Source organism: Falco biarmicus, chromosome 8 (assembly GCF_023638135.1).
Source record: "Falco biarmicus isolate bFalBia1 chromosome 8, bFalBia1.pri, whole genome shotgun sequence".
Taxonomy (NCBI): domain Eukaryota; kingdom Metazoa; phylum Chordata; class Aves; order Falconiformes; family Falconidae; genus Falco; species Falco biarmicus.
The window spans coordinates 27,935,513-27,961,565 of NC_079295.1; the positions used below are offsets into that span (position 1 = coordinate 27,935,513).

The following is a 26,053-nucleotide window of genomic DNA, read 5'->3' on the forward strand; positions in this document are numbered from 1 at the left end:
TGGTTTGGGTTGGAAAGAGCCTTAAAGGTCACCTCGTTCCAACCTCCTGGTCAAGGGCAGGGACACCTTCCACTAGACCAGGTTGTTCCAAGCCCCATCCAACCTGGCCTTGAACACTTCCAGGGACGGGGCATCCACAGCTTCTCTAGGCAACCTGCTCCAGTGCCTCAACACCCTCAAAGCAAAGAACCTCTTCTAATCTCTCACCTAAATCTACCCTTTCAGTTTAAAGCCATTCCCCCTTGTCCTATCACTACACATCCTTGTAAAAAGTCCCTCTCCAGCTTTCTTGTAGGCCCTTGTTAGATACTGGAAGGCTGCAATAATGTCTCCCCACAGCCTTCTCTTCTCCAGGCTGAACAACCCCAACTCTCTCAGCCTTTCCTCATAAGAGAGGTGCTCCAGCCCTCTGATCATCTTTGTGGCCCTCCTTGGACTCGCTTGAGCAGGTCCATGTCCTTCTTATGCTGGAAGCCCCAGAGCTGAACGCAGTACTCCAGCTCTCTACTCATGAGAGCAGAGTAGAGGGGGAGGATCTTTCACCTACCTTCTCTTTGAGACATTGTATGTAAAGAACCTTCCCCAGCTGCAAATAATAGACACAGAGAGGTTGAGTAAGTGGCCTCAAATGAGTCTTCAGCAGAGCTAGGAATAAAACCTTACTGTTGCTGTCCTTCACTAGTGAACCAGAAGATTAGCTCTCTTCTTTATGAAATAAGACAATGAAAAAATTTTTACAAAGCCACTGGGGGACACAGCCCATTTCTCAGATTCTTTAACTTACAGCTTGATTTAATATTAGGACACCACTGAGAGATTCCACCTGTTATAGAACGTACTTTGTCTAGAGTACTTCCTATATCTCACAAGAACCCTGACCACCAGATCACACAAAGTTTTCAGTTGTCCCTTTTGATAGGGCCACAGACCCCATACAAACAATGTGCAACAAACCCAGCCAGCTCAGTGATATATATGGTGTCCTCAAGTTTTCCTTGTTTGCTAACAAATACTAAAAGACAGGAACTTGCCCCATCTCTGTCCCTTCAAGACATTTCTGCAGTAAGTGCATGCCGCCACAGGTAACGTTACCGTTTGCAAAGCACAACCCATACCAGATAAACAGTGGCTTAACAAGCTATAGACACACTGATACTACTGGTACTTCCAAGCGGCAGAACATCAGACCGAAGCAAGCTCATTACACACAGGCAATTTCCATATCATCAAAAATGCTTTCCTCCCCAAAATGCTTTGTCTACTTCTTTTCCTCAGGGAGAAAAGGATGTAACTGCTGGTTGATTTTATCATCGATAAATTCCCCCACAAGAAAATGAATTGAGTCAACCAAGTTCAGCTTCTAGATGATCAGAATGTTACTTGAAGGTGGGATTCAGATGATACACAAATTTGTATGCTACCCAGCACAGGTTTGTGAAAGCTGGATCAATATGCCTTATGATATGCTCTTCCTGGAGAGCATAAAGCCTTCAAAACCTTTGGGCCAAACTGCAACATGGAGACACTATGGTTGGTAACTGCTGAAAGTTCACAAGAAATAAAGGTGAAGAACCAACATCACAAGTTACTAACGAGGTCGTATTATAAATTTCAGCTTTGCTGAGCCATTTTTTACCCTTTGTAGGCAGAGGAGTGACACTCCCTGAACATTCGGGAAGGCTGAGGAGTGGAAGATGAAACGGACATGGGATTCACACACACTGCTAAGGGACCACAGGGAAAAGCTGTTGGCTGTCTCTCCTACCCATTCAGATCAGGGCTTTCCATGCTGGCCTCCTTGGGCCCAAAGAAAAATAATTCTGCCTGCTCCTCCGCTTTTTTTTTTAGTAAGTAAAGGGTCCCTAAGCATTCTGATACAGCCGCTATAACTCTAGCAGCTATAGAAAAGCGAACATGGTACAGGGGCCTATATACCATTTCTTCACGTTATTGGTGTATCTCGCTCTGTGGAGAGGGAATATTTGTCATTTGACTACTCACATTAGCAGGCCAGAGAAGAAATTCTTATACATCCCAGCTATATAAAACTCCAACAACCAGGTACTACAGCTGTTTTACCTTACTTTCCCTAGCATTATGTCTGATCCACACATGCTTCAGGCAAAAATACCTGCACCATAGTTCATCTCCTCAGGGGCCTTCTGCTTCCTTTATGCATTGTGTCAGACAGCAGAGAGAAAATGTTTCTAGTTACACTATATACACTGGAGGTATTTCTTTTTTCTGTTAATATCTTGAAAGCTGCAAGATTCACTCCCTTCTGGAGGAAAAGGAAATGACAGTTATTACTGCCTATTATTGTGCATCAAAATAGGAAGAAAAGATGAGACAGGGTTAGAACTGAGTAAAAATAAGGAAGAAAACCAATCCTTTGGTTTGAAACTTTCAAAACAACATTAAATACATTTTTACGATCAACCTGCCAATTCCATCATAGACTTCCCAAACTCTCATAGGAGTACATACAGCTGACTTGGTGCATAGAAGAGTCCTAAGAATTAGTACACCAGTAAATATATGTATGACCAAATTTAAGTACTTTTTAGTGCTGAGAAATACTTCGTGATTTGGTGACAGCAAGAAGTACTGCCAGTACTTTAGGCTGCTGGTAAAAGAAGTTATTTTGATGGTCAATAGCTGAGAACTGTACTGGTGAGGCATCAGAAGAAACAAGATTCATTTCACTGTCTTAGTCATGCTGCTTCACAAAGTTATTGGGAAGAGGCAGCACATTAATTTCTGTCCAACTTAAATCACTGAAGTACAGCAAGTATGTGCAGAGAGAAAGTCAGATGAGTGAAGGGCCTATTTTAAGGCATCCTTAGCTCACACATGCAGTAAGATTACGTCTGGTCTGTAAAAACCAGAGGAAGGGACAGGTTTTCTAGCTCTTTTTTAGTTCTTCTTTTCACAAACGCAAGTACTATTCCAAAACAGAAAAGGGTGTGGGGCATGGAATAGAGGGGGACACTAATCTTTCCACTTATCAAAACTTGCTGCATAGAAAAATATGGTCAAACTTTAAGCTAAGCTAAGATGGGTTCAAATCGTTTCCAAGTAATTTTCTTGTACAGTGAAGAGTATATCTGCCTCTACACCAAACTTCTATGAAGAGTTCAATGTGGGTTTTCATCCTTTGGGAAAGCTAAGAGCAGCTAACAATCACAGCCTTGACTTGTTAAATATATCTATTGTAGGTCTTCATATCAGATTATGATAGTATTACAAAAGAAAACTTCACCTATTCTGGTTTCCTTTCTTTTCCTGTGGTAATCTATTCCTCTAAAATTTTCAAGTTCAATAATTACAAGAAGAGTCCAAACTGCTGCAGAGCTTCTCCCAAAGCTGCCTTCAAAACAGTGCACAGAAACACTATATACATAAACTCCACCACCTACAAAGACAAGTAACCTCTAGCAGAAGTCAAATCTGTCTTCATTTACTGGCATCTTTCCAGTGGTGGGGCTTACAAAAAATTTTTTAACTTTCCTGTGCATTAGTTCTTCAAGGAATTTAGAAAAACAGGCCCTCCAGTCCCCTGCTAGTGCTGGGAACATTTTAATTTTTTTTTTTTAATAATCTTTGTAACCTGTACCTCAAAAGGAGGAGAAAACTTGGAGGTTTTCTACATCCCATACTTATTCTTGTTACTGCTGTCACACTCTGCACTCCATTGTGTGTCTAATGCTGTACTAGTACCAAGAGGAGAAGAATGAAGACAGAAGGGAAAAGAAAGCAAAGCTGAAAGTTTGGTGGAAATGAGATTTTCCCTGTCACAAACAAAGAGCTAACGTTAACTGCTTATTTCACTGCTGGGTTTTGTGGAACAAAACCAAAACAACCGTATTAATTATAAACACAACAGGAATATCTACGAGTGTATTCACCAGCTTAACAAAATGCAAGCCAAAACTCTTCCTCTTTCCAGATTACCCCCAACCCAACTAAGATCAGGAAGGAACTCTTCCCTGAGCTTATACCTTATATCATCTGAACTGTGGTAGTGTCCAGCAACCCAATCCCAAGAGCAGGAGCTGCTATGCTAAGCAATGTGCAAATGCAGGTTATAAAGATGGGCCCTGTCTGCAGAATTCATAGCCTAAATAACTTCTCCAGTCTTCCACAGGTGACTGCAAATTTCCTTCCTTATTTTCGAATCCTAAAGACCTTGCCCCAACATCAAACACACACCTGGGCCAAAACCAAAATATCGAGAAAGTTAGCAAGAAGATGGGCAACTAACAGACTGCAGTGCAGCAGAACAGATCTCCTTGCGTTACAAGTGTTTCGATGGTATGTGTCATACTTCTGTGCCACAGTGTAAGGACAGAGATGGAGCCTTGCTTCCAGAATTCCCCAAACATGCTGACACCATACTGTTGACCTGACAATTCATTCTGAGCCAGCCCACTATCACATAAATCACCAGCCTTCAACTACGTAACATTTTGGAAGTTATCTTTCACGACTTCTGTGACACTTTCACAACTGCCTGAGAGCACAAATTCTGTTTCTGAGAACAAAAATGAATGAGACAAGACGTGAGAGCAGCATTACAGTGTCAGCAGACCCCACTACTCAGTATCAGAGCAACCAGCTTCCTTACCAGAACTGATACAGCCTGGTTACTTACAGATTCCCATAACATTGTTACTGGAACAGCCTCAGTCTTCCTCTATGGCTCCCAGAACAGTATTTTTGTCCTTTCTGTGGAGTATTCAGTTTTATACTATGGCCCCATCTCCCTCCCTTATTAATTACGCTTCCTGCTATAATACATCTGGGTACTTTCCACCTTCCAAAGTCCTCACTGTAAAGTATCTTTTCTCGTCCACATTCCTCTTCTAATTGAGAAAGAGAAGAAGGAAGAGTACCTGCAGACTAGGCAACATAGGATATTGCTGATACAACATGACAATTAGCCTGCTTGCTGGTACTCTCAGCTGCCAGACCAGCCAAAGGGGGAAAAAAGGCTGAAGTCTTCAGTCCTTTCCCTTTCACCCCTTTCCAGCATCTACTTTCATAAAAATCTTTTAAAACATAATGCTGAAATCACTGGCCTTCCATCAAAGCTGACCCATACTGGCCAACGAGTTAAAGAGATATCAGAGCAGCAGATTAACAGAAAGACACAGACAGTTATAAGTTTCAATCTCACAGCAAACAAGGCTAACCAAGGTTACTGTCCCATATTACTAGCACCCAAACAGCTTTCCAGAGAAGCATTCCTTCCACGGGAAAAAAGAAAATAAATCTGTAACATATACAAAAACCACAGCCATATTTTTAGATAATTTCTCTTGGCTATATAGTGCAGGACAACGGATGTTCTGCTGCTCGCAAGAAAACAAATTTGCATGGTGTTTCCTGCACGTCTGCTTTTGAAGTGGACCACTAACTGCTCTATGGCTTCTGAAGACTGGCCAGTACTGCAATTCAGAACAAGTATGCTCAATGTAATTAGCAAGTAACTAGGTCAGACTTCATAACTGAAAATGGGTGCTTAGACTAAGAGGAAGGTCTCTTCCAGTCATTTAATAAGAACCCAGAAGCTGGCCCTTTGCCAAAGAACAAATGTAAAATCAGATTACTACCTGATAGGCTCTCAGTAAGACATATCACAAGCTTCTGATGACTGATACCCAGAAGGCTGGGCAGAATGAAAGACACTTTGCTTGCCTTCTAAGAATTTGCTTTCACTTGTTTTAATGATGAGTCATAAATTCCCGTTCCCCTTTTTTCAGTACTAGCACCTCAATTACCATACTGAGCCTGAATGCGCTGTACAGGTAGCAAGGTGATCTATGAAATAATACTCCATGAACTACATTGTTTACTGCTTGAAGAAGCAATACTCTCTAAAAATGTGGTCAGCTGGTTCAAAAAAGAAACAAAAAGTCCTAATGCTCATTTTGATTTGCAAAGTAATTCTATATCCTGCCTGGTCTTGACCAAGACTTATCATCACTGTAAAACGGTAAAAAATATTTTATTGGGGTGTTGTGAAGTTTAGAGTTTGTAAAGAATAAAACAAGTAATTACACTCAGCTTCTGTAGAGGGATTTTCATGTTCAGTGTTTCCATTGTATGCCCAGAAAGGGGACTTTTGATAGTTTCTCTTAGGTACTGCATAGGTAGTTAATCATCTGATTTTAGCAAACACGGTTCTGAAGAAAACAAAAGCAAATTTTTAAATTTTTATTCATCAAACAAATCAATAAAATGTAAAAAGAAACCCCAGCCAGTGTTATACTCTATTAACTGGCCTCAAAAGACATTAAAAAACATGGACCGACCAGATACTTCTTATTTACAATTCTGAAAACTATCTTCTCTATGCTCTAAAGGTCTGGAAAGATCACCTACTCCCTGCCATTTGCATCTGAGAAACCCTTTCAAAGTCTGCATGAACTCAGCCAGGATAGGATGTAAGACAGGAGAGAGCAGGTCACTGTATAGGGAGGCAGGGGCAAGAAGCAATTGCTGTTTCCCACACAGGAGCTGTTGTTCAGTATGAAGTGCAGATACTCCAAAACACTTTTTAACTACAGCTCATGATATTTTTTTTTTCTTTTTTATGATCTTCATACCAGTTTGCACAGTATGTTTAAACATTTGCAATAATGAAAGAACAGCTTTTAAAGGAATTAATGTGGTTGTAACAAAAAAGCGTATCTGTGAAGGTATTATTGGTGTCTCTCCAGGTCTGTGATCAAATCTGAGTATCTCTTTCTAAGCAGTATTTGACTACTCGGAATGTTCTGTGTAGACAGTACTCCATTTTGGTTACCAATGTTAACTGTTATCAGTTACCTATCACAGGTGTCAGAGTACAGCTTTCATGGATTGTTCTGCTCTGTGTTAGCAGTTATGTGCAGTGTATGAAATGCAGATAATTGATTCATTCATCCTTCTAGCATAAGGAGTATCTACAATAACTGTACTAGTTAAAAGTCTAAAAAAATCAGAAATCCCAGCACATGAAACAGGAAAATGTATAACAGAAGGGGACAGAGAGTTGAGCTGCTGTTGAGCTGACAGCATAGAGAACCTGTAGTAGAGATGACTATAACTACTGATTTGGGTACAGTATGGCAAGATCAGCACACTTGGCTTTGCTGTGTGCTTTAGATTCTTCTGTGTATTTCAAATTATTACTTTGTGACTCCCCGGCCTAGAATTTTTTTCTGATAAGCCTTTGTGGGCTTTTTTCCCCTCTATTTTTTAATAGGAAAAGAGCATGAAAATAGAGACTTTTTCCTTTCTCTAACAATAATGCTATGGATTTACATCCACTAAAGATTCAGCATTACCTGGTAACCTCACTGTTGACATTTCTGTCTTCCTTCCCAGGTAATCCAAGAAGAATTTCAGGCGCCAGTGGAAATTCTCATTAAATTTAGTAGTGTTTAGCTGAAAGCAATACCAAGGATAAGCTAGACTCAGTGTGCTAAAGAAAAACAACAGAGAGACGCCTTACAGGTAGCATTACTTCACAAATACTTCAGATTATTTCAACCTTTTGTTCTACTTTTCAAAAGTCAGATGACATTTATACCAATTGGAAATGTTTCTGGGACTTCCACTCTCAGTCAAGAAAATAAAGACGGATATACTGTCTTCTCATCAGCATCCTCTTTTGTGCCCCATCTCATAGGGAGATCTCTTCCAAAACGTTGCTTGTATAGTCACCATATACCGCCCAGTCACATCATGTCCAGCTGCAAATAGTAGAAAAAGATTTGGAAGAAGCAGCACTGAATTAAAGTTATTTCTTACATGTGTTTAATGCTCAGAAAACAAAGCACATTTGGAAATCTTTATTGTGTAACATAAATGGACTGCACAGAACTTAATACTAAACTGCTATGAAATAAAAACAAACCTAAAACTCTCGTCTTCACATAATCATACACAAAATTTATAGGTTTAAAAAAAATGCAGTCCGAAAGTACAAATCTGCCTGTAGTAAAAACGTCTTTAAAACTGTCTACACCATCAGCTTAAGCCTTGGAGACAGATTTGTAATGACTCAAATATGTTAAAAATACCTAAAATATTTATTAAAAATCCTCTTGAAATGCTTGAATTTCAGCAAGTCTATATAGAGAGGATTGAGAAGATTAAAACACCTTTTTAAAAATTATTTTCAGTTTTCAACCTGCATAAGTAGCTCTTCTAGATCTATAAGCTTTGAGAATACTATTATAATAAATTATAACAATCTGCTATCAAATTAACAGCCTCACTGGCTCTTTTGACACTAGCGGACATGTTTACCCTACATAAACCCCTATGTTACTCCATAACTTGCCATTATGAAATTATACACCTGTTTATGTTTTACAATAGCAAATAAGTAATTCCATGTGGCTCTTTTCTGATTAAATTCCTTAGGTGTTTTCTAATCCATGCACTCTAATCTACTACTTTAAGAACTGTTCTCTCTCACTGCACCTTTCAGTTACAGTTGAATTCTAAAGCCACATCATCTCTTCATGGTACTCACCAAATCATCAACATCACCACCATCATCTGTGGGAGGCAGAGTTTCATTTTTCTTTTCTTTTGGAGCCAAGAACTGAAAATACAAAAGATATCTGTATGATACTGAAAAAACTCAGACCCTTAATGTTAACAGAATGTCTCCTTCCTATATCAAAACAAAACTACCTTCAATTAAAAATTATGAAGGAAGGTTGTCCTGGTTTTCACCCTCCAAAATCATCTTAAACTACAGGAAATTTTATAAGACTTGCTTTTAAAGGATTTTATGGTGAAGTGTGTTGAAAAACAGGTAAAAGGATATGGTTCTTCAGACAACATACGGTTAAGCTGTAGAATACGTTGTAAGAAAGATGCTGCAAGTATTAGTCCCTAGCCTCACCAGGAGATGGGGAAAGTTCATAAAAGAGAAATCCTTTGAAGTCTACTAAGTCCACAGAAACACCCTCAAGCACAGTAAGTACTTGAGACATCAGTGGCCGGAGTCTGAGCCTGTACACTTTTCCCTACCCATCTGCTACTGTCCACTGACAAACATGAGATTCTGGGATAGATGGAATTTTGTCCATTACAGTATGACAACCATCTTTATGTTCTTAAAGATAATTTTTAAAGTAACATTTTATGTAGCTACAAAATGCTAAAGGGCAGCAAACTGCCCCACCACTGATGTGATTAAATACGTAAGCTGATCAATGGCTTGTTTAGCGAATTTCTTAAGTACAACATTCTAGCTCTGTGTGGAACTTAGAAGTTTCCCATTTAATTCAATTAACATTTAACAAATGAACAAAGACATGAATTTAAAAAAAACCCTCAAACACGCAAGATAGTTAGAATGCCAGTCTTTAAAAATAGAAAATTCATTATGTACAATTCTATTGCCATAGCTGCTGATACAACTCACCATATGCCCGTCACTTAAAACATGACTTTCATAAACAGAAGATCAAGGTAAGTTGCCCGGATACTATAACAACCAGAACCAAACACACAGACAATACCTAGAGTACAACCACCTCTGAATTATTCTTCTCTTGCCCTAACACAATAGGGAAAAAAAATTAGCTAGAATGGTTGAAAAAAAAAAAAAACCCAACAAAAACCCATAAACAAATACTTGACTCTTGCCTAAAAAGCATCCAGTTGCCTACAATTTTATTTATGGTCTCTTTACCGATATCCTTACCATAAAATTATAAATTTTCTTTTTCTTATTAACATGCACCAGAACAAGTACACAAAGCCAGGAGCAACCCTGCCCCAGATAAAAAAACAGCTGCGAAAGCTGAGGAAGAAAAGCCACATTCCATGACTTTCAGTTCCATCATCTTTAATCCAGAAACAACTTTGCCATTACTGTAGATGAAAGAGAACAGCTAGTTAGAAAATAACCACACTAAACAGGCTATAAATACCCACTTTGAGTTTATGTAACTCTTTTGTATGAACAGCTGGCTCCTGAAAGCAAGCTACTGTCTGACCTGAGGACTTAACTGTAACAGCCTCTGAGGTTGTGTAGAAGGCCTGGGAGCCCTATCAGAGCACTGCCTATCTTTGAGACAATATACTTCGCAGTGTAAAAATCTTAACTATTATTTTGCGCAAACAAAATGTTCTGATCCTCCTCTAGAGCAATAACGACAGCTTTAGACGGGGATAAAACAGTGAGAAGTTACCTTGTGCATCCCATTTTTGGGTAAATACCAGATATCAAATCCACTAGGATGAAAACCAAATACATTGCTTTTGGTTAGCACAGAGGACAGAGGATGTAGACCACCTCTGCCTAGTTGTCTCATTACCCAAAGGTCAGACCTTTCCTACATCCCAAACAGCAACATCCAAGAGAAATGCAGAAAGCTTACTCCACAGACACTATTCATGTCAACATGCTGAGTTCAACTTACCATATAGATTTGTAGCTGGGGAAGGAAAAAAAAAAAAAAAAAAGCGGGGGGGAGGGAGCGAAGAGAAGGTGGCAGGACTTGAAGGAACTGGAATTTCAAGATGCTGCATGTCTCTCTACCTTTTTTTGCCAGAAAAGTTCTCAAACAAGTAGTAATATAAAAGCACATACTATGAAACTGAAAGCTAGTCATTGTCAGCTCTGAAAGCCTTTTTGTACCAGACCAAGTTTCATTTTACAAAGTTAAAGGAGTACAGTGGGATTTCTGAAAGTAGCACATTTTTCAGTTTTCAAAATTAGCTTTCCCACAATAAATTAGGTAAAGAAAGCTAAAAGCTAAAGACATGTATGATGAAGATTTGTAATAAACCGAAACCTGAAGTTTCATTTGAATGCTGAACATTTAAAGTTGAGTTTTTTCCAAAACTTGTTTTACGTTTAAGCAAAAGCAAATTACATATAATAGTTCTGCTGAAATCCATTATCTTCCCCAAAGCAACTAGAAAAAGCACTTGACATTTCTGCTCTTTTAACCTATCATCCTCATGCTCTAAAGAGAGATCTCCACTATTACAGAAAGAAAAAAACAAACAAGCTTTCTAAAATAGTTTTTCTTAGTGGTAGGAAAATATGCATGGATAACCTAGTTCAACCAAAAAGGAAAAGAAAATTTTTACATGTTACCTCTCTAATAAGCAGCCTTGTAAGTCCTCCTTTCTCCTTCAAAACGCCAACCCTATAAACCCAAAATAGTCCTGAAACTCCTATCAGCTAACAATCTGTGTACAAAAGGCTTTTGTATCACACAGGACCACAGTAACAGCCAGTCTCTTGACCTACATGCTTGCACATTACCTGTTACAGAGGTAAAGAAAACTTGCATCTTACTCTATTGTGTGGTATTTTAAAAGATCCAATATAACCCTTTAGTGAAGGGTATCGCCTTCAGTAGAGAAAACAAATTAACCATTTTTGCAATCTACCATAGACCCAGGAAAATGCTGCCTTTGTATGACACAGGAAAGCTGTGGCAGGGTTTAACTGGACCAGAGAGGACTAGATTTTAGATCATCCCCCTAACCTCAAGACAAAATTTTCTATCCCTGCAGATATTACTCCAAAAATATGCAGTCTTCCATTTCTTAAGTAAAAAGTCTTTTAAACCCTCCACAGGCAATGGCAAATCAGGGTTCTGTTTTTGGATCTGGGGAGTGTGTGCAGAGGTGGTTATCTAGTGAATAAGTGGGATTGCCAACTGCCTAGTTAGCAATCAGTACAACCCGTTTATTCTGAAAGTTAAGGTAACTGTCATGTTTGTTGCAGAGTTGATTTCATGCAATCTTCTTTCCCTGTTTTAAAGGGAAGTTATGGCTGTTGTTGGACCTTCAATCAATCACAAAATAATTTCTTGTATTGCAACACCTGGCTGACTGTAAGATGATGTTAAACAGCAAAGTAATTTGGCAGTCAATCTACAAATGCTTTGCTCCAGCTTAGTTTAGCAACTATAAAACTAGTCCTTGGCACTTCATACTTTGTGCTGCAATCCTATGCATGTACAATATTTTTTAGCCAGCACAAGCTCACAGTTAAGACTTCTTAATAATTTGCTGTAAGGTCTTCATGGCTAGGAGAGATTTCCTTAAGGAATGGTGGCTATTTCACACAGCATTAGCATGTTTTGAGCATCAATGGTATTTTCAGACTAGAAAGTGAAGTTCTTAAGAAAAATATTGTCCTAGGAATTTTCCAAGATAAATTCACAGCATTTGGAATACATAAAAATTGATACTCTTTAAAACCACCACCGGGAAAAAAGTTGCTCTATACAATTATATGTGATGGGAAATAGCCAGTAGGTCCTTCGTGACTAGAAAAAACATCATATTCTGTCACTCATACTCTGCACGTGTACTTAGCTTTCTGGAATCTTAGTTCGTTATCTTTTCACATTCATGACATTTCTGTGCCTTCTTCATCTTGAGGTGAATTGTTACAGATGAAAAAAGACGTTTCTAAAATACAACCTTTACCCACTCATTAATTCATTCATGGAGAACATACTTCTACTCCCTTTAGTTACTGCTAATGTAAGGCCTGGAAGTTGTGAAAAACAAAACACCAATGTGGCATATTTTAGAAAAGCTGCTTCTCTGCAAAGTACTTGGTGATTTTAGCCGCAGTTTTACCTTCAGGGGTCTGTAATACAGGGACTGCCTTTCTCCTAAACTATTTAAAATCATGGCTAGCAGCTTGATACAAGAATGCCCATCTTTCCTTGTCCACACAAATACAATTTTTGACAGCAGTTCTGAATTCTGCTTTCTTTCAAACAGAACGCACCATTTTGCCTGTTAGATGTCACTCCTTTGTAACTGTGACATCCTTCATTCATCACTGCAGTTTCTGAAATGTTATATTTCTGTAGAAATAATACCTGCAAACACTCCAAACTCCAAAACTTTTGTTTCCCGAAAGGATCTAATATGTTCACCAATAATAATACCAGCATAATCTGTTATGTCCACCAATCCACAAGAGCTGCATAAAGTGGAAAATACTGATATGATCACACATATGGTGAAAACTAGTTGTAACAACTTTATATTGCTACAGTTAACACTTTTAGACAAAAAAAAGTATTCTGATTTTTGAACTTGTGTGCTAACAGTAAGTTCACAGTTCTTTCTATGAAGGCTGAATAGTGATCTTGCGTATATAAATAGTCTATTGCTGTTTCACTACCCTAAGTTCCTGAAGTTACTATTCTTTATAGAGGATATTTTCAGATAATATCATCAATCCATACTACTTTCTAAAGACAAATTAAAGCAAATGCTGTGGCACATGCTAGGAGAATTATTTTTGCTCTGAACTGGGGCAATTTAAATTGTGTGGCAAAAGCACACTCTTCTTCCTTCACATGGATCCTAGTTCATTCACCCAAAGACTTACCCACATAAGAAAGAATCTCCTGTTCCACAGCAAAGGCTCTATACACATAGATGTTCATTAAAAAAATGATACCTTTTCAGCCTCTTCAGTAGTCACCGAACTTTCCTCTGCTTCATCTTTAGTGATCAAAGAAATTCTGTCTAGAAATATATGAGAGATACAAAAATATCATTAGAAGGCTTTCAAAAAATTCACTTAATGTTAGAAATTAAAAGTCTTCCAAATTCCAACTTCTGAATGTGCCATCATCACCAGCAAAAATAAAAAAATATTGCTCAAAAGGAAAATGTGACTTGCATAAATGAGTCAACTATGATATAAACTATGATATAAAAATAAATTAATGAGCATATTCATGAGCTTCTGGAAGTATCCATTTAGGAAACTGCTAATATTATGACAATCAAACTAATGAGACACTGAAATCCTAAATCACAGATAAAATGCTGAAAATCTAACAGAAATTACACTTCTAGTCATTCACAGCATGCTCTTAGGTCCTTAGAAAAATTAACTCCTAACATACAAACACTTATGCTGTGATTATCTACCCTCTGACTACCAAAATTGCTGGTCCTGCCCCGACTTTTCTCCTTGATTGTGGCAACACCACCATCCTTGGCAATGACCCTCCCCCCCCCCCCCCAAAAAAAAAATATTAAAAAAAACTCAGTTACTTTTTACCACAATTGTTTTTCTAGTCCAGTTCATCACCTGGCTACACAAATGCTTGTGCCTGAATAAAGAAGTTGTGGGTGTGAGAGCAAAGAACAGTAGTTTGATTAAACGTTTCAGTAGCAGCAGAAGTGTAATGTCACCTTAATGTGCCCAGAGAACTACGTGGCAGGGTTTCATAAGGCAAGTGAACTTGTCAAATAGATCTGCCTTGCTCCTAAGCCACTAACTCACATCCATCCTCCTTTGGTGATTGCAGTTGCTCATGAAAAGGCCCAATGCATGCCACCTTTGGTAGAAAAGAGGCAGTGAGTCACGTGGCAAGAAGCAAGGGAAACAGAACTGCTTTTGGTAGCAGCAAGCGAAAAGCCATTTCAGCTACCTAGTGAGAGCAGTTAGATTATGCATAAAGCACCATGATTTTATCATCTTCTCACAAGAAAATAATCTATTTGTAAACCACCTCTGTATTTGTAATTTTTTTTCCCAAAAAACATAGTCCAGTTTGTCAAAAACTCTGGTTTATAGCAATCAAAAGTTATTCCAGCACTGCTTTGGAAGACTCAAGTTTCCTACTCTCAAAGTTTGTTTCTTTTTTCAAATTTCTTCAGAGAAGGTCCACTACAATACCAACTGAATATAATATTCTTTCAGTGTTGTCCTGTGCTGTTGTTTTGCGTTGCTAAACAAATTCCCATCTTGCATTTTGAAATTTGGACAAAGTAGACATTACAGAGCGTCTGAAGTTTGTCACATTGAAAGGTGCTATACAAAAGCATATCATTGCATTTTATAGCACGTCCCCTAAGGAACACAGCTGGGCATTTAACAGATTTTCTTAGCACTAGTTCCAATAAAAAACAAGAGTATGACATAAAAGATTTTTTTACTCTACCATGTTTCATATTTGTGAAAATGTTTCTTTATTTATCACTTGCGTAGTCTCTGAATGTCTTTTAAAATTGCACTGCCATGTATCTCCCAGTTTAATCATAGGTAGGTGTGATATTACCACATATTCTGCCCTTCAGGTTGCTTAAATACAAAATGATCAGTGATGTATTTCAATGTATCTATGCCTTTTTTAAAGCTTAATTTGGAAGAATCTTTTTATATCTCTGCTGCATGAGTTTTCTCCATTTATTTTGAAATTCATCTGAAATTGTATCATCTTCTCCTTGCCCTTTAATTTGTGTCTCTTCTTCCACAATTACGTTACCATTTCAACAACACTTGGCACACCATTATGAATATTGCCGATATGAAACTATTAGTGCAAAAAAGGAAGTTACAATGTGAAATTTCTCCCCCCCCCCCCCCCCCCCCCCCCTTTTTTTTTTTAAGCAGGCTGAAGGAATGAACCATATCAAAATGCTGCTCAGGTTAATTTAAGCGTCCCACTGCTAACAAAGTTTTCTCTTCTACAATGGATAGTACAAACAGAGATACTTTTTTTAAAAATGCCATCCTACCTTGTATCATGATCTCCCAGAAATCAGCTAAGGATTTATCTTCCACCTTTGATTTAAGAGCTTGCAGAAAATCATTAAAGCACTTCACCTTAGACAGCTGAAAAAAATAACAGCAATGACAAACAATATTAAAAATGCTAAAGGGCACTTTAGCGCAAATTTAGTTCTTTATGAAATTATCTAACATTATGCTGAACACAAAAATCACTACTGATTTTCGTTTTTATCTCTAATAAAACCAAGAGTTCAAATGAAAGATAAGCCACAAAAACTGCCTTTCAGAAAGCTAGGCAGACTTTCTTGTAACTAGCTTTATTGAAGAAGACATTCGTAGGATCGCTTCATTTTATTTTAAAAGCATCACATCACAGGCCTTCTGGGTTTATGTTTAAAAGAAAACAAACAGCAGCAAATAATATCAGAGAAGCTAGTCCCCATTCCAGTAAGAATAAAGAAACATAAAATGCAAATATATTTCTAAATTTTCAAATAATATAACCAATTTTAATCTATGAATCGATTCCTTTTGATGTAGCAATAAATTATCAAGTTTCTAATACAGCAAACAGGCCCATCATGTCTTCAAGGTGAAAGAGATGAGAGTTTTCACATAGTAACATTACCTTCATGGCCTCCTCTCGGAAAACTCTGATACAATTGATCCCTTTCATGTAGTACTGTGAACCTTTATTTTCCAGGAACTGATCAATGCGGTTTATCAACTGCTGACTCACTGAAAGACCAGGAGAAATAAATCAAAGAATGCACACCTTCAAGGCAAAAAAATATTTTTCCTTTACATTCCTCTTTTTCTATTTCACAGGCATCTAAAGAGTTAATCATACCCATACCGCCTCAAGCTACTCAAGTTGATAACTGTTATCTAAGCTACTGACAACTACTTCAGCCTCTCTGGAAAAGCTAGATCTAACTAGGAAGAAACCCAAGCCTGGCCAAGGCAAAAGTCTTTCCCCGAAAGCCAAGAAATAGATAAAAAGTGTTTGATAGAAAGTAAAACCAGAATATTGGGGACTGGGATGCTAAAGCTGAGGGTGGTTATTGTTCTACAACGCAAGCATATCCCCTAAACATCCTCTGAATAGGTGCATATTTCAACCAAAGAGTTAAATTTATAACGAAGGTGTAACAATGTCAAAATATCTGTAGGGTGACTGCAGTTAAAATACTACCTTGTTATTGAGTATATCTTGTCTCCATACAGGTAGTTTGATGATTTTTCATTAAGGCAATGCTGTTTATGATTATGGAAAGAAGTATTATAAACTGTGCATGCCTGACAGAGAAAAGCAGAGGCAAACAACGAGACTCCCACCAAAAAGAAGGGAACACCAGTTTCATCCTTACTGTTGAGCTCCTAAAAGGCAGGTAGATGTAAAACGCTGCAAAAGTGACAAGCAAAACTGTCACCAAGAGCTCTGCAAGCCCAATTAAATTCTGCTGGATTTTAGTACTTTATTTTCTTCATTTTTAATTACAGATGTCGAACTGTCTGATTTAACCCTCTGGCAGATACCTCAGCCTGGGAAAAGACAAATGTGAGGAGGATACAACAGTGATCTATAAATCAGAAGCACTGTGAAAAAGAATGAATAGGGAGCGATAGTCCACTGCCTCTCTCAAAACAAGAGCAAAAAGTTGGGTTAAGGACAAACAAACAAACAAAAAGTCCCTCCCCAAACAAAACCAGTTAACCTCTTTACCATCTGGGGGATGCTACAGTTTTAACAGCTTAAAAAGAAATGCTTGAACCAATTCTTAGAACTCTTAAAAGAGGAACTCTATCAAGAGAGATCAAAGATGATGTTGCTATTGAGGAAGAAAATGCAGGAAAGCATTCTGGACAAGTCACAGCATATGCCTGTCGTGTTCTTGCACTGTTAAAGACAGGTCACTGGATTGGCTGAACCTTTAGCCTGACCTATAGCCCTTCTTACGTTCAGATGTTATGGGCATAGATGTCACTGCAAGTATTCTAGCCATGGAAACATCCACACAGAACATCATCCTCCAGACTGATGGAAGAGACAAGGACAAGTAAACACACCAAGAAGCAGGTATTTTTTAAATACTGTATTGCATTCTGCTCACTGTAAGCATACACAGCGCTAGCTGTTACGTTTATGTTCTATAAAATTCCTAATTGAACTGAATCTGAAAGACAGCATCTCTGAAAAGAGTGAAACAAGACATATTTGATATTCTCCCAATAGCTTTTGACTACAGAGTTTCTACAAAAGGAGACCGATAATGGTTCTGTCCAACAGCAGCTATCACACAAGAAAGTGTGATAAAATGCCTATTGCTCCAGAGGCGATCAGCTCACTTTTCATTTATTTTACCAGTAGCTGACAAACTAAATTGAAGTCTCACTACGTAAGCTCTCCAAGTTAAGTCAGTCCATTTTTTTCATGGTTAACAATTTTCTCATTAAATGTTCTAATTTCTTACGAATTGCACTAATAAAAGCAAGTCCTGCTGGTATTTTCAGTGGTGGTGGTGGGTTTTTTTTAATGCTGCCTTTTCATTGATGTGTTAAATTAAAACCCCAGGCACTCTGACTGTGCAATAAAAGTCTATTGTCAGAATGATTCCAGCATACTGCTTGAAATTATCAGACACTCTACTTCTTTTGCATTTATTTTTTTTTTTAAAAATCCCTTTCCATTTGATTGCACTGGCAGGCATCAGAAGTCTTTTTCCTTCTACTGACTGTGGGCTGCCTCCTTCTCAAATCCGTTGTAAGGAACCCAAAAAAACCCTATAATGTCTTACTAGGCACTGAAAAACCATAATATATGCAGGAAACAGGTTACACAGCAACAGTATTTTACACCAGATTCTTCTAACATCTTGAAACAGCTTGGCTGAAGTTGGGTCTGTCCACTGGGTTTCCCTTAAATGACAGGCCTATGACTGATGGATCTACAATAGATAAAATTCCTGTGTTCCGATTAGACTACTGAATTACTTCAGGGGGCAAAAGACAATACGAAAGACTGTGGATAAGGATTGTAACACGGAGTTCTCCGTAGCGGACTCTGCTCCTTTACACTCCTAGGTCTGAGAACTTTGTTGATTTCCTGCTGCCTGTCATCGCCTTTTCATTAATGTGAATCTCTGGGTTTGTGTGCTGCAAAAAATAGGTGTCCCCGGGTTTAGAGAAAGGGATGTTCTGCATAAAGACGTCTATTTAACTATGCTGTGGATATAAGCATTAACTCTGACGTGTCCCAGACAAATCTCAGGCATTGAGGTTTTGAAGAACACGTCCTAGAGTTACAAACTGACAACCTACTCAGGCCACTACTGTGTAACAACTTTTTTTTTTTCCTCCCAACTTCCCTCATCCTACACACATACTGAAGGAAGTGAACTAACAAACTTCTACGTTTTGCATAAACTGTAATTCCAGCACTAATAACCACCTCATTCTGCAGAACATTGCAAGAAATTTTAATCTTCTGCTTCCTCCTTCTACTGTACCTGATTGGTCAGATAAATATAGTGATTAAAGGCTGGAGAACTACACGCAGAAAAAAAAATAATTATCTTTGAACAGAAGATCTTTTAGTTCTAACAGAATTTAATCTCTTCGCCACTGGCATTCAGATACATTTGCTACACTAAAATACATTCACCAGTGCTGTTACTTCTTGTGAAATATGCCATGAGCAATTATATTCACTTGTTATCTCTGCATAGTTTCAGTACAAAAGTGTAGTTACGTTTTCATATTTTTTCAGTTCAGTCCTTAGTCTTGATTACTATGCCAACAAGATCACAGAATAATAATAGATAAAACTGTATTATAGTCCAAGTTCAATTATTTGGGGATTTTTTTTTCCACCCTAAAAAAATTAATCAGGTTAAAAAAAAATATTCTGTAGATGGAAGACTCCTGTTGTTGTCAATCTTTTGATTTATCCACTGGTGGTGTTAACGATTTGTATTCGTGGACAGTGCTTAAAGTTAGAGTAACTGACAAATCAGTTAAACTACTTGATAATTTTTAGCTACTTCTCCGTAAATATCATATTTTTGTAACTAAAAAAAGAGATTCTAAGCTGAAAATTGTCCTAATTTTTAAGGACTTCCTTTTCCTTTAAGCCAAGAAATAAGCATTTTAACATCAAGAGCTGCTGAACTACTCCAGTGTCCTATGAGGTGCTGTTCAATTTTGAAACAGTCTCTCTAAATGGCCTGCGGGTATGGATCAGAATGATTTAGGCTGGATGTCTGAAGGACATATGGACCAAATTCCCCCTCAAAGCAGGTTTGTTGAGGATCAGATGGGTCAGTGTTCCACAGACTTCAGTTCTGAGTAGCTCCAAAGATGGAGAGCCTCCCAGTTCTCTGCGCCCCTTTCCGTACTTGACTACCACCACTGCGAGTTCTTTTTTCTTTTCTCCCTATACATTTAATTTGAATTCTGTTTGCTGCAACTCAGAGCTTTGCATCTCACCCAATCACTATGCCCTTCAAAGACTAATCTGGCTTCATCTTCTCTGTAAAGCAGACATACAGAAAACTTCAAAGTGTTTTTATATACTCAAGTATTTGGTTTGCAAATACTCTTCTAATGACTGAATCATTTTCATCAAACCAGTCATTGCATTTGGCCTGTCTATCAGTAGAGCATGAATAGTCCCCAAAACACACAAAAACATCCAGTAAGATAAAAATGCAGGCAAACTGCAAAGACATATGCCAACAAAACCTGAAAGTAAATACTATTTTTATAAAAAAATTATCTTAGGTCTAGAAAGGTAGTTAACTAGACACATTTCTACAGAAAATCTTGCAACAAAATATCATTCTTGTTGCAACTGCTTAATAAATTCTCCCTGCAAATCCCTTATGCAGCATTCTTTTATGACACCATTCTTCTACCTGTACAAAGCATCCAGTGCAAAAACAGTATTTTACATGTTACTTAAGAAGCTATCTACATGCCATGGCAAAAGCGTGGCACCTCAGGAACAATGGAATATTTACTAAAATCTACACATGTAATTACTAACTCTCTTAATTTTACTTTTCTAGAAATGCCTAGGAATAAAAATATTAACACGTTTGCTATAAATATAAAAATGACAGTATGGCACAATTTGTCTCTGGACATTTTTTCTTGTGTCCATAAACTGTACAGTTGTCATTGCATATGTCTCTCTTTGTTTACAATCAGTAAAATAAAAAAAAGCTCTTTCAACTACAGGACTTCAGGCATCATGTTCTCAGATAGGAGTCCTGTAAGATGCAATGACATCTGGCCTATAAACTCACACAGAAAAATTGTAAACGAAAGAAAATACTATGCATGTGTCAAGACCTTTTTTTACTCCTCATTAAGACACCCTATCTTCTACAGAAGCCTATGAAAATACACCATATCAGACACCTGCTCTCCAGAAATGCAGAAATGGATGGAAATCTGTAAATAGTCTAACAGGATCCACTGATAGCCACGTGGCCACTCCTTTGGCATTACAAAGGTGGCGAGCACTCACTGCATTTGAGAATCTTCCTTGCAGCCACAGGAATGAAGAAACATATTGTACACCCTTGGGAGTAACAGATTCTACTCAGGCAAACTAATCTATTTTATTTGCATTCATCGACAAAAATGTCAGAAGCTGTTATCAGAAGACTGCCCTTTGTGATGACTGTGCACTTGTAACCTGCTCAAAATAAGACCTGCATAAAATTACATCTATCTGGCCATGAACACAAATAACAAAGCAAAGATATCTGGAGAGGATACACAATACTAGTTACAAGAGCAACCAACACTAGCCAGTAAGCTGACACCAACGCACACAACTCATCACGTAAGCCGTAAGTGGGTCTTTACTGACATAAACTATACAGATGTCAATTAAAACCAAAGTTGACTACTGTTTCAGGAACTGAGCTTCCAGTCTCAGAAAATGTATCCCTAAGACCCTTACCAATTTGAAACTTCGTAAGTATCTTAACTTTATAAGATTTTATAAAAATATGTATTTACACATTAGTGACCCAGTTCTCAGTAACAGCAAGTGCATCGTTTCTCCTCCTCTAGTCTGCTGTGAGATGCAGCATCAGACATGGGCTAACTTGCACTTAGGCTTCTCCTACGAATGGCACAAACCCTAATCATCATCAAATCCCATCACAGCCACCTGCAGGAGATCCATCGGTACTCATTTTCAACAATTAATATACCATCAGGACTTCCTACAAGCTGTTAAAAAAAATTCCCCTTGTCATACTTTGGTCTTGATAACTTCATAATTTTGGTGATACACTTGCTGAAGACTGAAGAGGATGCGTGCCATTAACCTGCAGCTTAATTAAAAAGCCACTGTACTGTCAGTATTTAAAGTACAACTGTCCTTAATCCTACAACTTCTCTATCTACCCAGAAAAAACACACTCAATCAAACAGCTGTAAGGTCTTTCTCCTTCCTATGGAGGGAATCTCTTGCTATTTTGTTTTAAAATGAGAGTGTAGACTATTCAGTTTGGGAGACTACGCTGAATGCTCCTTTTCTACAAGAAAGAAGGAAACCAGGATGCAACCTAGTAGTTCTCCTACCTGTATCCTGACACACAAAATCTGATTTTTTCTTAATAAACTATCTGAATGCCACAGATCGTTCTTTCCTGCAAAGACGTTTCACAATTCACATGTTCTAGCAGAGGGAAAAAAAAAAAGTCTCATAATTAAATATGATATAAAATTATATTAAAAAAATATATCCTTAGAACCACTGAATAGTTTTAGGGCAGAGTTTACTATTTACATAACCAGAATGCAATACAGCAAGCCATTAAAAACATGTCTGTAATGTTCTATGTATTAAGGTACCTAAAAGGCTCTAAAGCAAAAAAGAGATCCTGCAGAGGAAAAAAAATAGTATGCAGAGCATGGTTTTGTTTATATTGGCTTCTATCTCTCCTTTAAATGGGTGACTGCACTACATTCTAACTACACCTTATAATTACAGAGCAGATCACACATAAAATAAAAGCAGATTGCTCAAAATTTCAGAAGCCATCTGAATATGTAGTGCAGTTATCCAGCACAAGTGAAGACATTTAACCATTCTTTAGTTAAACCATCTTCAAGGGTAATCACTAGACTTACTTCTGCCTTAAAGCTTTCCAACATGATAAAATTAATTACCGTGACAAAGTAGTCAACTGTTTCACAGTTTCTGTATTCTAATACATTGTACAATGCTTTTTTACTGCATCTTAATATATCTGAGATTTGAGAAAACAATTCTAAATATTTTTTCAATTAACAATTTCTTCTGGATCTAATGCAAATCCATGTAAAAAGCTGGCTAGCTGGTTTATAGGTCTAGAAATTCTGGAGACAAACAGCTATGTAGGCTTTAACAGTCTATCACAAATCAAACAGCCTCCTCAAACAATGTCCAAAAGAACCACAGGCCTTGTTGAAACACCTAGCTCCTCACTTCAGCACCTCTACAAATCTTTCTCTTTGAAAATAAATGCTATTCAGCAAGTAAGGTATCTTGCCACAACCTTCAAATCACCCTTTAAAAGAAAAATGGACCCCACCCACATTATGCATTCTTTCAAGACACCTTTAGATTACATGCACCTGTGTATAGCTATTCCAGTAGGGAAATACCACACAAACAAATGATAATTCCATTGCATTTTCAGACTTATGGCATGCAAGTCAGTAGCTGACGTGTGCTTCATATTCTTCCTCACCTCTGTATCAAAACCCTGCCCTGCTGCATGCCGAGAACAGATTCAGAGCAGCTCACATAGCATTAGAAACTTAGGTTTAGACAAATGGATTGCATCCACTGAACCCTGAAGATGCTACTAAACATTATTAAGATAGATAAAAGTCATTTACCGTCTTCGAAGTTAGTATTTTTCTGCCTCACCAGAATTCGGAAATCTTCTGCTGGCTTGACACTGCCAACCTACAAAAGATCAAAAATTGATACAACTGTCTGCCAATATCCAAATTTTTCTTCTTGTGAGGCAACAAGAACCTTTACATTTGTTTATTTTAATACGGAAACAGAAGCTCTACACTTCTCTGCATGCAGACTCGTAAAATGCAACTCTTACAATGTGTAACGCGCAGTACTCCTAGCAAGGCTTAGATATGACATGAGCAAGATGAACTCACTGCGCTGCACTGCTATAAGCCGACCATGTTCTCTGGGGTTTAGAGGTCAGAAGCACAGTAGTTCAGGTTACCTGCTAGCTCAGCTTGGAGACTTTTTGTGGCACAGGCCTCTCACTAATCTTGACAGACACAATGAGGAATGGGAGCTCCCAGGCATGCGGGTACAGAATCACTGGTTTGCCACTCCAATAGGAAGCTCAAAATTAAAAGCGTACACTCAAGTCATCCACCCTTACTGGCTCAGTCTGACATCTTAAAGCTGAACCTCTAAATGGGCACTGAAGCGCAGAAACCTTACAAAAGAACTAAAGCCAGGTCAAAAATAAACAAACACTTACTGAAAAACAGATGCAATAACTTAAGAAAAAAAAAAATTACACTGTTTAAAATTCCCTTTCAGAAATCAAGATTTTCCTAAGTTTATTTAAAATTTTTATGCTTTGCTGTCAAAATAATTCATAGATATTTCAATAAGCTTGCTTGGTCTTTTCATGCTTCTTCTAAATTTGGCAATGCTACTTTTCAGGAAATCTCAGAAATATATATTAGGAGTACAGAATATTTAAATCTTTTCAGATTTTAAATATTTTGAAAAATCTCAATCACGCATTTTAAAACCCAACCTTAAAGGATAGCACATTTGAAAACAAGTGAAGTTATTTCAATATTAAATCACTTTTTTCCCCCGTAATACAAAAAAATCAGATCAAGGAAGGTACATACACAGTTATGAAACAGGCTTAATCTACCCCTGTACACAACATCTGGAATTTATTTAGACCTAGCAGCAAGATGAAGACAAACTTGTGATGTAGAACCCCAACCAATGCAGGGAACTATCTTTAAATCACATCAATACTTCGATTAAATATGCAGAGGCAATTTCTATGTTGCAGATGATAAGAAAGAGCAAGAACAAAATTCAACAATTAAACCCCAATTCTGAGATTCTGTTTTTCTCAGATCCTTAGGCTTGCCCTTTGGAGTTCTAGACACCAGGGGAGAATTCTGTCCTAAAATATCCAAGACTGAGGGAAGCTTGTGTTAACGTGCTCCTACAGGCAGAGAAAGTTGTCTTTACAATCTCTAGCGGTCTCAAATCTACAAGGAGACAGTATTAAGTCATATTTCAGCTAGGAACTCTCCATTTACCAGGAATTATGTATATTCACTACAATACACTTAGATAAATGAATCTCGCCCTTTAATAATCAGATTTGTAAAAATATGCTTACAGAGGTGATATTGCCTTCAGCAAGTTTCATGATGGTAAAGCTACCTTCCTCATCTTCAATTTTTGGTTTCTTAGGGTTGGGTCCATCTTCACTGCTGCAAACGAGAAGGACAAAAACATAAACTCTTAAACTGTCCTGCCTATTAAGTAGGGAGTCAGTAAATTAATGAAATATACACTGAACGCTGGACAAAATTATATAACTGTCTGAAAATTAACACGAAACCTGCCTCATTTTTCCCCACAGGTTGCACAAAGCAGATGGTAGAAAGCGAGACCAAACTCTATCTTAACATAAAGCAAAAGGTACCGCTTGTTGAAGGTGCAAGATTATTCATGTTTATTTCAGGAGTGAATTTACTTACACACACCTTCTCTACCTCCCTAAATACAGCGTACCTGCAGTCAATACACAGGTTCCAAATAAAGTGATTTAACCTTCATAATTCACAGCATACGATTTACTGTTTTACAGTATATTACATGGCATTTAGTATTCTCACCAGATTCGCTCTAAATATGAAATGGTAATGAAAACTTAACACGTAGGTAAGAAATTAATTACCTCCTGGTTCCCATCTTGGAATGGATAGCTACTACAAACCTGTTTACACAGGGGCTTTTGAGTCTAATGACCCACATTCTCCATCAGCACACAAAAGCTTTACAAACTTCCACTTACAGCAGTCAACACCTACTAGGCAAAACCTGACTAAGTATGTAAGAACTCTCCTAGGACATTTTAAGCTACATCTCAAAATGCTTTCAAAAAGCTTATTGCAAGTTTAGGCCACTTTCTTGCTTTGTTCTTACAGATGTACATAGACCAAGGTTTACATTCAAACTAGGAACTTAATTGTAACATCTAACATATGCCAAACTTTAGAGCACATCTTGGCAACCGAAAAAAATCCAAGCAATCACAAAAGGGGAAGAAAATCAGTGCATTCTGTGTCACTTCACAGAACTGTGGCTACTGACACAGAAAATCAGTTTAAGAATGACTGAAAGCTACTCAGTGATCTAAACAGCAGTATTTTTGTTCAAGGAATCCCAAGACAAAGTAAGAACTTTTCCTTAAATTTTTTGTTACTGCA

The 26,053-nt window shown here is 37.7% G+C and overlaps 1 protein-coding gene across 1 annotated transcript in view; it reads right to left on the bottom strand.

The window, feature by feature from the left end:
• Positions 1 to 6,203: 6,203 nt before the first annotated feature.
• Positions 6,204 to 26,053, bottom strand: part of XRCC5 (X-ray repair cross complementing 5) — a 54,386-nt gene continuing 34,536 nt past the window's right edge. Inside the window, exons 15-21 of the mRNA XM_056348189.1 lie at positions 24,958 to 25,051; positions 23,441 to 23,510; positions 16,161 to 16,270; positions 15,538 to 15,634; positions 13,463 to 13,530; positions 8,531 to 8,602; positions 6,204 to 7,742 (exon numbers count right to left, since the gene is read on the bottom strand). Of these exons, the coding sequence (XP_056204164.1) occupies positions 7,728 to 7,742; positions 8,531 to 8,602; positions 13,463 to 13,530; positions 15,538 to 15,634; positions 16,161 to 16,270; positions 23,441 to 23,510; positions 24,958 to 25,051 (526 nt within the window). The 3' untranslated portion in view covers positions 6,204 to 7,727. The remainder of the gene's footprint in view (positions 7,743 to 8,530; positions 8,603 to 13,462; positions 13,531 to 15,537; positions 15,635 to 16,160; positions 16,271 to 23,440; positions 23,511 to 24,957; positions 25,052 to 26,053) is intronic.